Consider the following 17,272-nt stretch of genomic DNA (forward strand, 5'->3'; position numbering starts at 1 on the left):
ATAACTATGAAAATATAAACAATTCCTTTTCCAATTATTGATCCCTATGCCAACCTGGAGTCGCAAATGACTTGATGGCAGTGAGCTTGCTTTTTTGCACAAAATCAGGTTACCATATTCTCACCATGGTGGCTTGGAGCTCTGTGAACACCCAATTTCGCTTTATTTTTATTCTGCTTACAATATGGCTTTACGACATTCTATGCATTACTGTTAAACTACTAAGTAAATTTAAATTTGTTTAGCCATTCACTGTCATGATATCCCTGCTATAAAGAAACTCATGGCCATCAAATCAATGCCAACTAATAGCAACTCTAAAGGACGGGGCAGAAGTGCCCCTGTGAGTTTCCTAGACCGTAGCTCTGTGCGGGAATCAAGTCCTATCTTTCTTCCTTGGAGAAGCAAGATTTAAACACGCCAGAGGCGGGAATTTCCACCATGAGGTTCTTCAAATTACATGAGCCAGACAAATCTGTTGACTCCAGAATCCTCTACTTGAGTATAGGGAATAGGGTTGTATTTTATCTTAATCTTTGGGAGCATTTGTACTCCAAGCCTGTGACAGACGATTATTACGAGGTTCCAAGTTGAACTAGTCATTTCATACAGTGTGCCGCAAGCGCTGCCTTTAATACAAATATATTTACAGAATCAAGAGCAAAAATGAAAGACTTATCCAAATGAATGTCCTCACAGTACTTTGTTCAGGGGGACTATTTTGTGTTTCCTCTAGATAACCTAAAAATGAAATGAATAAGGATATGGCCCATTGCGTGTGATCATCAAGAGATATTTTCTAGATATGCAGATAAAAGCTGAACTTTAACTAATCCCTGTTAAAAATACATTCAGTGTGCTATTTTTAAGTCTCTTGGATAACCTAAACCAAGTACTCAAAAGGTTTATTTTATGGACTTTCCCACAAAATATGAAAAATGCATTCTTAAAATATAAGTATTACTTTAGCAATATTAATAAACTCAGTCTATTCTGATCTTTTCCTAAGGCCTAGGCCATTTGTAGCGAAATATCATCATGAACCCAATCCATTCTCATCATAAAAGAAACTGAACGTCAATTCCTTCACAATTAGCATGAAAAGCAAGCAGATACTTTCTATTTATTCAACAGAGCATTAGTAATTTTTCAAAGATATCCATAAAAAAATCCATCAAGTTGGTTCCTACCCATAACTCTGCACAGTCCTGCTCCAGTTAACTGTCATTTCACCTGAAGACCTTACCGTATTTTAGCTAGAATTACAGTAAACTTAAATAAGAAAGCAAATGAATTTTTAATTTTATGCAAAAGACAGAGTCATAAATAAATAATGTATTTCCCAATTGTATACAAAAAAGAAATTGGAGGAAAATGCTATTTTCGTTCATCATTGCTCAGCAAACAGCACAATTTCTTAACAAAAATAAAATTCTTCCTAGTCATTACCTGTGATTTCATCTCATACAGGGTAGCATCATTTGGAGTTAATTGAAGTGCTTCATCCCATTTTTGAACTGCCTCCCGATATCTGTGGTTGTTAAAGTTACAGTAATAACATTTTTAGTAAATTCTTGATATTACGTGATCATATTTAAAATCAAGTTCTATGAAATAATTATTGATCAAGCTACATCTCTAACCACATGTTAATAATGATGTTATGAAATGATAAGCACTAAATGGAAAAGATTATCTACTTTAATTGAAGTAACTTTATCATGTAATTTTCCTTTCTATCCCTTATTCATGTCTTTTGCCATATAATTTATTATTTATGCTATTTTACTCAGCATCTTTGCATCTTTCTATTTTCATACATTGTGGTCTCATTGTACTTCTCTCCCTTAAGTAGCATTTTTTACTTCCTATAGGACTTTCACCTGATATGACTATTTTTGTCTTTCAATATCTGAGTTTAATGTATATATATTTCTTATATATATGAACTTCTTTCTACCATCTTATTTTGTATTATCAATTTTTTTTTCTTTTAAGTATTCCTAACTTCTTTGTCGGCTGATAATGTTGTTTTAGACTCTTTGTCCCTTGGCTACTTTATTGGCTAGTTGGAACATTTCAGTGGGTATTCCATAAATTCCTACAGCCTTGCTTTTGGCTAATGCTTTCACTACAGCTTTAAATTCTCTCTTCAGCACCTAAGATACAACTTAGCTGATTGGTTGTTGTTCATACAAGGGGTAAGCCCCACCACCTCTCACGCACATACCATAACAACCCGGAATTGCACTACGTGGAGCAAAGCTTTGGTTATACACATTTTTCCTGCTAGGCGAGCATCGAGCAATTCATTCCGAGTTAGTGCAACCAGTGGCGTCACCTGGGAAGGTTCTCTCTTGTCACAGTGCATTTTTCAGTGAAAGCAGTTTCGCTCAAACCTGCTTTGTATGATGGTCAATTCAAGAAAAATGCCACAGAAACTGTTGTGATGCTGAACACTGCTTATAAGGACAGTGTTATGCAAAACACTCAAGTGTGTGAGTGGTTTTCTCTTTTCACAAAAGGTGAAATGTAGATTGATGACAAACCTCATTCTGGATGTCCATCAACGTCCCAAACAGATAAAAATGTTGACTTGGAGTGCATTTGGAGCTTGATTCACCAGATCAGACTGTTAATCAAGCTTTCTATTTAGAGGTTCTGAAAAAATTGTGACAGTGTGACTGGGGGGAGTGGGGGGGAACTGATTTGTGGCAGACAGGGACTGGTTTTGCCATGACAACAATGCACCTGCAAACATCTACTGATAATTGGAACTTGGAATGTATGTAGTATAAATCCAGGAAAATCAGATGTAATTAAAAATGAAATGGAACACATAAAGATTAGTATTCTAGGCATTAGTCAGCTGTAATGGACAGTTATTGGCCATTTTGAATCAGAATATATATAGCTTAATATACCAACTGGCAGATTAAAGAGGAAGTGTTGCATTCATCATCAAAAAGGACATTTCAAGATCTTGCAGTACAATGCTATCTGTGATAGGATATTATCTATCCCTATAAAAAGAAATCCAATCAATACAGCTATTATTCAAATTTATGCACTAAAGTTAGTGATAAAGAACCTGAAGAATTCTACTCAAGTCTTCAGTTGGAAATTGATCAAACATGCAATCAGGATACGTTGATAATTATTGGTGATTAGAATAGGAGAGTTAAAAAGAAAGAAGGAAGAGTAGTTGGAAAATATAGTCTTGGTGATGGAAATAAAGATCACATGATAGAATTTTGCAAGACCAACGACTTGTTCATTGCAAATGCGTTTTTCAAGAACACCAATGTTTATACAGATGGACTTCTTTGAGAAGACATGATGGAGTAGCTCAATATCAGCAGGCAAAACCAGGCCAGAGGATTACTGTGGAGTATATCATCAACTGTTCAAATGACAGGTCAGTTCGAAGTCGAATAATGTGAAAACAAGCCCATGAGAGCCAAACTACGACCTTAAGTCCTTCCACGCTGAACTGCGAGAACGTCTCAAGAACTGATGTGTTGCATTAAACACTAATGCAAAGACCTGAAGAGATACAGGATGACATCAAGAACATCATAAAATGAACATGAAAAAAATCACCAGGTCATTAAGAGACAGGAGGAGAGAAAGAAGAGACTCTGCCCTCTGCTCTACTGTAGAGCAGCTGAGGCAAATGGAAGAGATGATGAAGGCAAAGAGGTGAACAGAACATTTCAAAGGGCAGTTCGAGAAGGTGAAGTAAAATATTTAAATGAACTATGCAGTAACCTGGAGTTGAAAACTAAAATTGAAGAACATGCTCAGTCTATCTTAAATGGAAAAGACTGTGTTGTAATGATGCAGTAGGTTGATGCTAGGCTGAAAGATGCTTTGGGCAAAAAACTGAATGACGCAGACAGCATCAAAAGAAGATGGAAAGAAGACAAAGTCACTGTACCCAAAGGAACTAATAGGCCATCCAACCATTTCAAGATGTAGAATGCGAGGGGGGATCCCCCTCCCAAACTGCAATTTTTTCAAAGCTCTGTTTTTAAATATTTTACAAAAAACCTCCATTACACTTAATACATTTGTCAAATCTGCTATTTCATTCTTGGAAACATTTTTTAAACTTGGCTATTTGAATGGCTGGCAGCACCTCCTTGGTTTTTCTTCACTCCTACATTGTCAAATTGCTGTCCTTTCATGTCACGCTTCATTCAGGGAAATAAAAAGAAGTTGCCCAGAGTGAGGTCAGGTGAGTCTGGTGTGCGGGGCAAAAGAAGCATGCTGGTTTTTTGCCAAAACTGGCTCACTGAGATGGCTTCATGATCAGGTGCATTGTTGTAGTGTCAAAAATCAGTCCCCTGTCTGCCACAAAGCAGTCCTTTTTTGTCACACACTGTTACGCTATCTTTTCAAATCCTCTAAACAGAAAGCTTGATTAACAGTCTGACCTGGTGGAACAAACACCAAATGTACCATGAGTCAACATTTTCATCCACTGGGAAGCTGATGGACATCTACAATGAGGTTGGTCATCAATAGACATTTTACCTTTTCTGAAACAAGGAAGCCACTCATACACGAGTTTTTCCCACAGCACTTTCCTTGTAAGCTGTTTCACCACCACCACAGTTTCTGTGGCATTTTCCCCAAGCAGGAAACGAAATTTCACAGCCACACATTGTTCTCTCAAATTGGCCATCCCAAAAAAACAAGGTTCAAGTGACAATGCTTTTAAGAAGAAATTCACTGTGACCAGAGAGAACCTTCCCAGGCGATGCCACTGAGTGCACTGACCCAGAGTGAGTTGCTGGATGCTCGCCTAGAGGGGAATATGTATACTACCAGAGTTCCACCCAACATAGCTTTTTTCTGATTTTGGGGGATACCTTCTCATATTTTCAATTCTGAAGAGAAAGATTTTCTCTTACCTCTTTCAGTCCTTGCTCAGGCAGATTTCTTTGGCTAGAATAATGCTGCGCTTATACGTCAGCCCATTTCTATTTGGCTTCCAAGACCCTACTCTGATGGCATCTCCTCCGAAACTTCTCAAACTTTCTCAAAGTCCTCCCACATTTAGTTAAGTGCCCGCTTTTTTTTTTTATCACCTTTGACCTCCCCATGCTTTACAACATAGCGGAACAGCCTGACTCTGTGCCTCATTCCGCAAAAGGTGCGTATCTTATTAATAGAGGCACTGAATACATGCTCAGTGACAAAGGGGGAAAAAACCAATTAGGGAAAGGATAGACTTAAAATCAAAAGCGTCCAATCAAATTGAACACGGATTTCATCTTTCCTGAATCAAAGATGTTTACATTTTTTACAGTGTTAACTTAAATGTCTTGGCTTGATTACTTACACATTAGATACAAATAAAAATATTATACATTAAATACTCCTAAACTGAGAAACTTCGTATGAAATATTACCAAAGAAATTACATGCCACTTATCTCTGTGAAATAAAATATAACAAACTACAAAGAAAAAAATGAATAGCCCATGGAGGAGGTGAGCAAAAGACCTGGACAAAAGATTCACAAAGGAGGCCAACAAATCTGAATGGCCAACAAATATATGGGAAAATTTTCCTGATTGTTAGCCATCCAGGAAATGCAAATCAAAACAACTCTGACACCCACAAAGAGAGCCCAATTAAAAAATAATAATAAATTAATGAAGGCAACAAATATTGGAGGGGCTGTGGCATGACAGGAACTTTTATTCACTGTTGGCGGTCTTGTAGATATGTACAATCACTGTAGAAAGCAATATGGTGATCCTGAAAACAGATGGAAACCAAGCTACAATACAACCCACCTAGCCCAAGACTGGGCAAATACCCATAAGAAATAACAAACAGACCATGATCAGACATCTGCTCTCCAATGTTTATTGCTGCACAGTTCAGAATTGCAAAAAATTGGAAGCAGCCTAAAGTTCCATCAATAGACAAACAGGTTTTTTTTTTAATTTTAAACCCTCTGGTACATACACATAATTGAATAGTACACATCCCTAAAAAATAGTGATTAAAAAAAATAGTGATGAAACACTTCACTGCAAGGAAAGAGTTGGAGAGTATCATGCTGAGTGAAGTTAGCCAAGCACAAAAGTTCAAATACAACATAAGTCCATCGAGGTAAGTTTGAACAGAACAGGCTTACAAAAAAATGTCCAAAACATACAATTCCCAGGCTGAGGAACAGATATTCTGGCAAGCCAGAGCCAATGAGTCATACGTCATCATGACCAGATATACCTTTAAGGCCCACAGAGGTGTGGAGGAAGAAGAACAACAGCAATGGACAGTCAGGGCACTGCCCACCCAAGGGGAGGGTCCTGTTTATATTTCCACGGGAAAGAGAGCGCAAGAGTAGACTGCATTCCGGTGTGCCAATTCAAAAGGGCAATGTTCCCACTTAGAGCAGCTCATTCCCAGAGCAGGGCCAGTCTCAGCTCAAGATGTGATGCCCTCTCCCTACATGACAGTGCCGCAAAGGACAACCCTGAAGATACAGGGGCCTGGGGTCCAACCAAGATGGGACTGCAATAGACCAGTGATGTGCAAGAAACCTCAAAGTCCCCAAAGAATCCCCCATCTGACCTGGTTGTGGTTTACTCACAAGGGGGCCACACTGAAAGACTAAAGGCATAACAACGGGAGTGGGGGGGTTGGGGGGGTGGAGCATAGAACTAGATCGCTCCATCCCTGACTGTGGAAATAGCAACGTGGACTTACAGGACGCTCGTCTTTCAAACAAGAGTGCTAAAGATTAAAAGGGTGTGTGTATTGTTAGGTAAGCGGGATCCAGGAAAGGTAACTGTGAAAGAAATAGGAACTAGAGAGATGGTTTTTAACATGTCCTCTTCTCTCTAACATAGAGGTTTTCATCTGCTCTACGTCATGATTCCTGTTAGACTTGTAGCTACCTGTCTGGGGGGTTTTTTTGTTTATCTATACAAAATATTCAGGATAGCCAGCCTTACAGACACAGCGACTGCACCAATAGTTCCTGGGGGACATGGAATGGGAGCGGGGAGCCAATAATAATGGTACAAGAGAATAGTAGTGTTCTAAAATTGAAGCAAGGAGTGTGTGGCTTTACCTACCATGTTTGAACAATTGAATTATATGTGAGAGGAATTACTGAAAGGTGAATGATGAGTAAAGTGGGGTAGGAGAGGGGGGAATATATACATGCATGAGTGTGTGTGTGGTAATTATATAATTGTCCATTTGAGAAGATTAAGGGTGTAGGGATAGAGTCTAGCTTGTCAGTCAGATCATAGCCAATGAGACTTCTGTGTGGGCATGGCCTTCTTCTGAGAATTCTGGTAAATTCAGTACTTCCTCCTTGGAAGTGGGAAATATTTCTCCCTCTCTGCTCACATGCTGGGAGACATAGCAGCTGACAAGACATATGGGCCTACCCTGATGCAGCCCTGGGAAGCCATGTAGAGACCCCTGACAGCCCTGAGATGTTTCCAATGTCACTGAATCCAAAGACTGTATACCCACTGGCCTGTGATCTTCTACATTCAGCATCATTACATGTGTTTCGTGATTCTGAGGAGAACTTTATGAATTGGTGTGGGATATATGGGCTAATATCGGACTTATGGACTTGATCTGGACTGGGCTAGGATGTTTTCTCAATGTTCAATTGCTCTTGTATATAAATCTCTTTCTTATACACATGTGTCCATGGATTTGCTTCTCTAGTTTACCTAGACTAACACTGTGTGTGTAAATGTTTATATATACACACACTTATACATATATAACAAGGAAGCAGATGAACTTTGGGCCTCTACTTATATGTTGCCTCGGTAGAAAAATAATTTGTTCTAATAATGTGGCAATGGATGACAGTCACCTACCACACAGGACCGCTGAAGACGAAAGGGTACCTAAGCAAATGTGGTGAAGAAAACTGATTGTGGCCAGCTATCAAGAGATATAGCATCTGGGTTCTTAAAGGTTTGTAATCAGACAAGTGGCCATCTAGCAGGGAAGCAAGAAAGTCCACATGGATGAAACACACCAGACTGTCTGATCATGAGGTGTCAATGGGAAAAGGTATCAAAAGTTAAAAAAACATCAACCAATTGGATGTGAAGAGGCGTGGATGCAATGGAGCCCCAAAGCCTACCTGCAAGATGACTGGTCAGTCCCTCTCAGAAGGGCCCCATGGATTGGATGATAGAGTCAGGGTGCATTATGGCACTGGTGAACCACATCCATAACTCTAGTTCTCTAATAGTTCCTCCCCTTACTAGTAAGGCTTTTATGTGTTTAAACTCATTTGTGTATGATCACTTATATATTTAGGATCACTCGGTACATGAAAGTCAAGATGGATAATCCCTCATGGACAGTAACAGGAGTGGTGGTTCACTGAAGGTACAGGAGGAGGAGGGATTAAAGGGGGAAAGGGGAGCACGGATCATCAATGATTGAATAACCCCACCCAATGGGATTGAACAACAGAATTGTTTGTGAATGAATATATTGGAATGTGTAAGAAATGTCCATACGACTATTATAAATATATATATATAAGAAAATAACAAGAATCTATCATTTATCAAAGATTGGAGGGGGTGCCTATACCAAGGGCTCAAGTAGAAAGAAAATATTTGAAAATGATGGCAACATAGGTACAAATGTGCTTGTACATACACAATTGGTGTATGGATTGTTATAAAAACTGCAAGAGTCTCCAAGAAAATGATTTATTATATATATTATATATATTTGTGATACTACAAACTAAAAATGATTAGCATTTGCCACTAATCTCATTATGTAATTCTGTTTCATTCCTTTTGTTTACTGTGGGAAACTGAGAACCAGGAAAAGGATGAATGCAGACAAATTCTCTACACTCATATTTTAAAGATTAGACTCGAGGATGGAGGCCTCCACATCCATGGGCTGAAGATGAAGCTCAGTCCCAATCTCCTAGCTAACACTGTTCCGACAATGTCCCCCTGTAATAATGCCATTTTGAAGGTGCTGCTGACATGTACACGGTTGCTACCTACTCTACTCTTGAAGGCTATCTGCCTGAAGACTGTCTGCCATCAAGAGCGGTCAGACAATCCCCACCCTAAGTATGGCCCACTCTCTTCTGAGAGGGTCATAAATTGCTCCCCTGGAGAGGAGTTCAGAGACAACAAAGGTTAAGCCACCATCTCAACTCTAGAACCTGCCCATCTTGTGATGTATGTGCCCCTAGTATCTCCTTTTCCTGTTAGGTTATGCCTTTAGTGTAGACCCCTTCCTGTTGTATGTATATGTATACAGGGCTTGCTGGCTCCGGATTATATAAGCCTGTTAACAGAATACGTTACTCTCTCTCTGGTTCTGATCCCCATGGAAGAGGAGATCCCTTGCATGGCTTATCCGATGTTTCTTTAATTTATCATTCAATTATACACCGGCCTTTAGGATCCATTCTGTTGGGGAGGCTGTTCCCCCAGTTTACTTATAATAAAAAATTGTATGTGCTTACATGGTTTATTTGGCTGCAGTAAACCATGCCCAGTACTCAGGGGGCCATCAGTACTCCCGATGGTCGTGCTGGTTTAGGGGTTGGGGTCTTTTACTACTCTTTTTCTCTGTGGTCTTCCTTGCTCTGATAAACCATACACAGCAGAGACCGAAGAATCACCATTTACAACAGTCATGTGCACGTCTCCATAGACCTTGGTGTCCAAGAAAGTTATCGCCCTCCACACTCATACATCGTTGGCTGCACCCTTATGGGGTTCATCAGAACAGGACCTTGATAAGGGCATAAGTTTTATTTACTAATTTCTTATTTTTAGCTATTTTGTATTTGGAGTTTTTCCTTTTCCTTTGTGCTTTTATCTGTTTTCCCTTCGTGTGCTTTTGTTGGTGTGTCTGCTTACTTTTTGCTATTGTGCATTTTTTTCCTTTCTTTAATCATTCCTTTATCACTCCACCCAATGGAGACATCTGACCACATGACCCTCCAAAACCACCACCATTGGACAAGTACCACCATCTATTCTCGACCCATCTGATAAATAAATACACACACACACTCACTCACTCACACAAACCACAGTGTCTTGCAGACAACAGGTAATTATAGGTCCTATGAAGAAACTAGAATGATGCTAATAAGTGAGCAATATACAAAGCCAAACAACTTTCCTATGAAAGATAAGGCATTGGAACCACCAGAAAAGGGAAACAGAAAAATGAATGATTAGTAGTTACAATGAAGATGGGGGCCGCAGGGGGGGCGGGTAATAGAAAGAGCTACAGAATAAAACTACAGAATTCAGAAAAACACTATGAGAACAATCTGACAAAATAAGTAAAACAGTAAAACCCATACAAAAAGGGCAACTAGATATCCAGCAGGTTAATACTAAAATACATGAAAGAAATAATATACTGAAAGTGCAAATTAGGACTTGTGAGAAATGGAAGAATGGATCAGGGAGCTTGGAGAACTGTCTCTCAATACTAAACTACAAGAAGAATGGTCCATAACAAGAACCAAAAACTCTGAAAGTCTGAACTATGTGGGACTCTATCAAAATAATTAACATGTGCATGATAGAAATTTCAGAAGGGGGAGAAATCAAAAAGGGCACAGAATAAATTGTACAGAGCGGCTGGAAAGAAAACTTCCCAAACATCATCAAAGAGGAGAAAACAGTCACATAAGAAGCTGGAACAACCCCAAACATGATAGACACCCAAAAGAAAATTATCATGACATATCATAATCGAGGTTTTCAAAATAAAGACAAGAAAATTTCCTGAGAATAGACTGCAGGGAAGGGGGGGTGAGGGAAATTATTTACCAAGGGGAACTAGTAAGACTAAACTCTGATTTTTCAGCAGAAACTATGCAAGCAACAGGAAGACATACATAAAACCCAGAAAGAAAAAAAACTTCATCGGACAATCATCCATCCATCAAATTTTCTCTCACATACTAGGAAGAAATAAGGGCAATTTCAGATAAGGAACAATTAAAGGGATTTGTGAAAACAAAGTCAACCCTACAAAAATCTAAGAGTTTTTGGGCAGAGAACGAGCAGCAAAAGTAAACACCTACTTATATAAAACAGAACACCACCCAGAAGGCAATCCAATTATTATAGTAAACAAAGCTAAACTAACAAGTCTGAAAACAAGTTAAACTAACAAGCCCGAAAAATGGGAGCCAGAGTTATCAATCTCAGTGAAGATGATACAAAACATTGTAATGGAGACGAAGAGAAGCAGAATACGGGAGAAACTGGTTTAACCTTGGGATGGAAATAATAAATAATGTGTCCTCAAAGAAAATGGATAAACATCATGTACCAAAAATTACAAAAACAGAGTGACCCATAAAACAAAGGGAGAAAAAAACAAGAAAACTCACAAAATTAGCACAGCAATTTGTAACAATTTGCAGCAAAATTACAAGGCGTAAAGACACCAACACCACCACAAAAAACACACACAGCAAGATGACCACAATATATGCATACCTATCGATAACGGAAGTGAGTGAAAATGGATTAAATGTGCCACTCAGAGACAGAGAGTAGCAGAATGAGTAGGAAGACAGGCGTTATCAACAGGCTGCTTATAAGAAACACATCTTAAACAAGACAAAAATTGACTAAATACCGAAGAATAGGAAAAAATATCACAACAATGGCAAGGACATTTAAATTGTACTGTTGATCTAAGATAAAATACACTTCACAGTAAAAGCCATGAAGAGAGACCAACAGAGATACTACACGATAATCAAAGGGACAATTTAACAAAAAGATACAACTATAATAAATATTTATACAGCTAAGAAAAGATCATCAAAATACATTAATCAAACGCTTGTAGAGTTGAAGAGATAAATACCTGATAGTAATGGTAAGACATATCAATATACCGCTCTACTAGAGCAGTGGTTCTCAACCTTCCTCATGCCGTGACCCTTTCATACAGTTCCTCATGCTGTGGTGACCCCCGACCATAAAACTATTTTTGTTACTACTTCATAACTCATTTTGCTACTGTTTTGAATCGCAATGTAAATATCTGATATGCAGGATGTATTTTCATTGTTACAAACTGAACATAATTAAAGCATAGTGATTAACCACAAAAACAATACGTAATTATATATTGTGAAATATTTATTTCTAATTACAAATAAATGAAAATTTGTCTTGAAGCATGGTGTAGCATAACAGTCTTCACACTGGGTACTCCTAGGTGGGCGTATCTGAATGTGGGCGGACCCGCCTGGAGACGGATAGAGGAGCAGTGTCTAAGATGTGTTTTCCAATGGTCTTGGGCAACCCCTGGGAAAGGGCTGTCTGACCCCCAAAGGGGTCGCGACCCACAGGTTGAGAGCTGCTGCTGTAGAAAGGAGAGAACATCAAGAAAGAAAACACCAACACATAAGAATGGAACAACATAATTAATCAACTTGACCTCTTAGAGATATAAAGAAAATTTCACCCAACAACACATTATACATTCTTTTCCAAAGCACAGGAAACATCCTCCCGAAAGCCATATGTTGAGTCACAAAGAAAGTCTTAATAAAATTAGAAAACATCAAGCTATTACATACCATTTTCTCAGATCACCACACACTACTATAAAACTAGAAATTAACAATTGGAAGATAAAGGGGTAAAAGCTCAAATGCATGGAAATTGAAGAACCTGCTTAAAAACTAATGGAGTAACTGAAGAAAGGAATAAAAACTAATAATTATTTGGTACAAATGAGAATGAAAATAAAACATACTAAATCTTTTGGGACATAGATAAAGCAATACTCAGAGGGATACTTATATCACTAAAATGCATACACTAAAAAAGAACCAAAATCAACACGTTAAGATCCCCAACAACTAGAACACAGCAGCAAAGAAACATTCAGCCACCAAAAGAAAATAATTAAGACCTCGGAGTTACAGCAGGTTGGGTGCAGTGGGCAGTCACTGAGCTGAAAGCTTGGCGGGCTTATGCTGCACCTCAGTCTGGCCTCCAAGTGCCCCCAGGCTCTGTACCCCTGCTGCTGCATGGATGCTGACCCCACCCTACCCAATGATTAACTATTTCTTGGGCCAGTGTGCCCCAGAGTTCCTGGGACCAGGTGTTCCCCGCCCTCTGGCAGCAGTACCCAAATTGGTACAGCAAGCGTGTCTTGATGGAAGACATAGTACACTGTGAGGTGATCTCTGAACAGAAACTGATCCAGGTGACTCCTGACCAACACCACTGGATGCTATGCTGGGCTGAGCAACTGTTTGCTGTCAATGGTGCTTATTTGGTGTACGTCCTCAAGCACCCGCTGTGGACCTACAGCATCAGACCAGGAACATCTTAACCTGGGGCATCAACCAGGCCCCGCAGATGGTAGTGGAGGAGCACTGTGTTCCCTGCATGCATGCTGACAACAGTGGCTGCTCCGGAAGCTGCCAAGAAGCCTGGGTCTTCCTCCAACTTGTCTGGAATCACTCAAGCTGTCTAGGAATTTGGTCTGGCTCAACTGAAAAGCAACATGACCAAGACAAAGATGGTTTCTGAGAACATCCTAGCCAAACTGCAAGGTGAGGTCCCTTCTCAGACGCTTGTTAAAACCGCCAACAAATCCACAGAAAAGGCAAAGGAGACAGCACTGGAAGCTACTGAGAAAATCAAGGACCTTGCCAGTCACCAAGAAACAGCAGCAGCAGTAGTTCATGTCGCCAGCCCACCCTCCCGCCCTCACCCATGGCCAGACAATCTGTCCCCATCCCCTCCGAACTGCCAACAGCATGGTTTTTTAATTAAAAATCAACGTCCAGCCCTATCTACTGTCAGAGGAAGAGTCCATCTGGCACTACAGGTCACCAAGCACATCCCCCATGTCTATGCCATGTCTGCTTATCTCCCCGTGGGCAGCTGAGGGGCAGAGAAGTGCATGCAGACCTGGCCAGGTCACAATGACCAGGGGATGTGGTCATGCCACTGCTACACTGTTAGCTCCACAGGAGCAGGGATCGTCTGCTCTCTGAGGGTCCCAGGTATTGAAACCGTATTTAGCACATAATAAGCCCTCAGTGAATACTTGTTGAAAAAAGAAAATAATACAAAGGAGAGCAGAAATAAACACATCAGAAAACAATCAAAAGAAAAAAGACAAAAGTTGGTTCTTTGAAATGACTAAAATTATCAAATGTACGAAGAAACACCATGCAAATATCCTGAATAAGAAATGAAATGGTTACATCACAACAGAACCAAGTGAAATTAAAATTACGATAATTCAAAACTCTAAGACTGTACTCCAACAAATTTGGAAACCTAGAAGAAATTAAAGAAATAGACAGAATTCTAGAAACTTTCTATTAAACTAACACATATTGATATATACTTTTTAATTTAAAAACTGAATGGTCCCATCACAAAAGCTGATTTAATCATTTAAAAACTTCCAACAAAAAAAGTCCAGGGCAAGAGGGCTTCACGAGGAAATTCTACCAAATATTCAGTGGAGAGTTGACACCAATTCCACTTGCAACTATTCCAGAAGATGGAAAAGGGTGGCAAACCCCTTCTCTTTATGAAGCAAACATTACCCTGATATAAAAAAAGAACACCAGAATGTAAATTACATATCAACATCCCTTATTAACACACATGTAAAAACTCAAAAAAAATACTAAGCAATAGAATCCACAAAATACAGTAGAATCCCGGACCTGGGCACTAATCCATTCTAGAAGGAGTATCGTGATGTGATGCAATTGAGTTCCGAATCACTTCTTCCCATAAGAAATAAATGAAGACAGATGAATCCGTTCTCGATCTCCAAGTTTTTACCCTACCCTTGCCTTTTTATATAAATCATTACACAGAAAGTTCAAAGTAAATAAGTTCACAGCTAAATAATATAATTTAAATAAGAAACACAGCATTAAAAAGTTTTTGCCAACTGCAGTGTGGCCCACACCTGGAGACTGATGAGGATCTGGCTCTGTGGACACGGATGTGGAGAGGAGGAATGGAGACAGAGCCACTGTTTGGAAGGGAGATTCCCTTCCATCAAATCAACTGGGAGCTGCTTTTCAGGAGGTTTTTTCCCCCCCTTATCGTGATGAATCTTTTCCAAAAATAGTACAAAAAGCCACAAAAACTAAGAAAATGATAGCAAAACACTTGGAACACAGTCGTAAAAAGTTTAAACAAGGCGTACTAACGACAACTAACTCCGAGTGCTGGAGATAGGAACTGCTTTTGTTTACAAGAATGACGTGTGTCTGGTCGGACTCCGGAGCTTTTGTTCAAGCTCGATGAAAAATTTTCTCAACATTTTGAGTCAAAATCCAATTATGTCGAGTACTGATGTGGTTGAGTACCAGGGTTCTACGTATCAAAAAATAATGCATCATAATCACCTGGGATCCATCCCAGCTATGCAAGAATGGTTCAACATCAGAAAAACAGATCATGTAATCCACCACATAAATAAAGGAAAAATACTACATGAGCATATCAACTGATGCAGAAAAGGTGTCTCACAAAATCCACTCACTCTTGTCAAAAACACTCAGTAAGAATTCAGGGCGCCATCTATATCGGAGGTTTTCCCTCAGTCGGCTCTGCGGAAGGTCTGTCTCCCAAACGCTTGCTTTGGGTGATGGTATCGTGGCTTGGCATCACTCTCTCCACCCTCCCCCTCCCTCTCCACCCACCCATCTATATTTCTCTGGTTTACGGGTATAATATCTTTTATATTGCGCCTGAGATATAATTCTAGCTCAACTGAGATGGACTTAAGACATGCCCTTCACTAGCCCTGCCTCACTAGTACAACAAACACAACCAATTCCCAAACAGAATTATATAGTCAAAGAGGTGAGAATTTAAAACACATTTTGGGGTGACACTATTCAATCTTTAACAAACTTTGACCTTTAAGTTTCATGTAATTTTTACTTGTCATGAAATGTCTTTTTTTTTTAACTACTTAAAGATGTAAACCTCCCTTTCAGTTCACAGGTCATACAAAATCAGTTCATGGGCCAGATCTTGCCTACAGTTTAGACACTTGGTCTAGAAGGACAGGCTGGAAGAAGAGGAAAAAAAAAAAAACAAGAGCATTGCTCTAGGTTCTGGAAAGGTTTCCTAAGACTATACCAGTTCAGTTTCCCAGTAGGGGAAAAAAGGCAAAGATTTAGGATAGGGAATGTGCCAATCAATTTATAAGCTCATAAGGTATACTACTTCATGTAGCAATTTTAGCTATGATCTAAGAGAGGAGTAGAATGAGACCTGATGACTACTCTGAAAGTTGTGAAACCTATTGATGAAATATAGAAATACTTGCAAAGTTTTGCAAGGCATAGAAAATATAGCGGCCTATCAAATTTTCTTTAAATATGTGGGGAAACTGGAATCCTTGCCTCAAAAAATGGCCCAGCCATTGTAGAAAAGTATGGCAGTTTGTACAAAAAAAATGTTAAAAATAATTATATATGTAGAAAGTGTTGAATTGTGGAGAGGAAAAATTGTTGATTATTACGAGGAAAGAAAAGATAGTAAATATTTTAGGCTTTCCAGCTATGTGGTTTCTGTGGCAACACTCAGCTCTGCTGTGTATCACAGAAGCAGTCACATACAAAAAGGAGATGAAGGGAGGTAGGGAGGATCACAGGCTAATGGGAGAGTTGATAAATTATTCAAATTGTTGAATGACAATCTGGTATTAAGCCACCATCTAATTCACAGTAAAAAAATTTTGTTGTTCTTTTTTAAATAGTCACATGCAATATTGTAAAGGAAAGAGCGTAGCTGAATTGTAATTATACTGTACTTACAAAAACAGACTATAATCTGCCTAACTCTAGTTCAAATTGGCCCAAATGCTGACAAGTTTGTCTTTCCGTTCTGTTTTCTGCCTAACATAACCAGAGCCATCATCATTCTCTTGGGGACAGTAATAGAAATGTATGGGGACAGTAATAGAAATGTATGGAGGTATTTGGGTTGTCACCAGTAGAAGGGAGTCAGATATTAACATTCCGTAAGGCATAAGATAATCCTGTACAGTAAGTGTCCCCGCCCAAATGCCAAGACCGCCACTGCTCAGGAACAGGGCTTACCTAACAGTCTAGGTGACTTATCCTATCCCAAACTGTACAAAGTTGGTTACCTATGTAAGTTTAAGTTGTCTCAAAGGAGAAAACAAATGAAGTAGGTCAAGTTTACCACCCCTATTTCTGTATTCCCTTTCA

General features: G+C 39.2%; 1 protein-coding gene and 1 pseudogene across 3 annotated transcripts in view; one reads left to right on the forward strand and one right to left on the reverse strand.

Moving 5' to 3' along the window:
* TTC33 (tetratricopeptide repeat domain 33) overlaps positions 1 to 17,272 on the reverse strand; it is a 54,847-nt gene that overhangs the window by 10,452 nt on the left and 27,123 nt on the right. For all 3 annotated transcript variants that reach the window (XM_075540968.1, XM_075540969.1, XM_075540970.1), the window contains exon 3: positions 1,450 to 1,531. In XM_075540968.1, the coding sequence (XP_075397083.1) occupies positions 1,450 to 1,531 (82 nt within the window). The remainder of the gene's footprint in view (positions 1 to 1,449; positions 1,532 to 17,272) is intronic.
* LOC142438771 (PRELI domain-containing protein 1, mitochondrial pseudogene) lies at positions 13,098 to 13,941 on the forward strand (annotated as a pseudogene).

This window comes from Tenrec ecaudatus, chromosome 2, assembly GCF_050624435.1.
Source record: "Tenrec ecaudatus isolate mTenEca1 chromosome 2, mTenEca1.hap1, whole genome shotgun sequence".
Classification (NCBI taxonomy): Eukaryota; Metazoa; Chordata; class Mammalia; order Afrosoricida; family Tenrecidae; genus Tenrec; species Tenrec ecaudatus.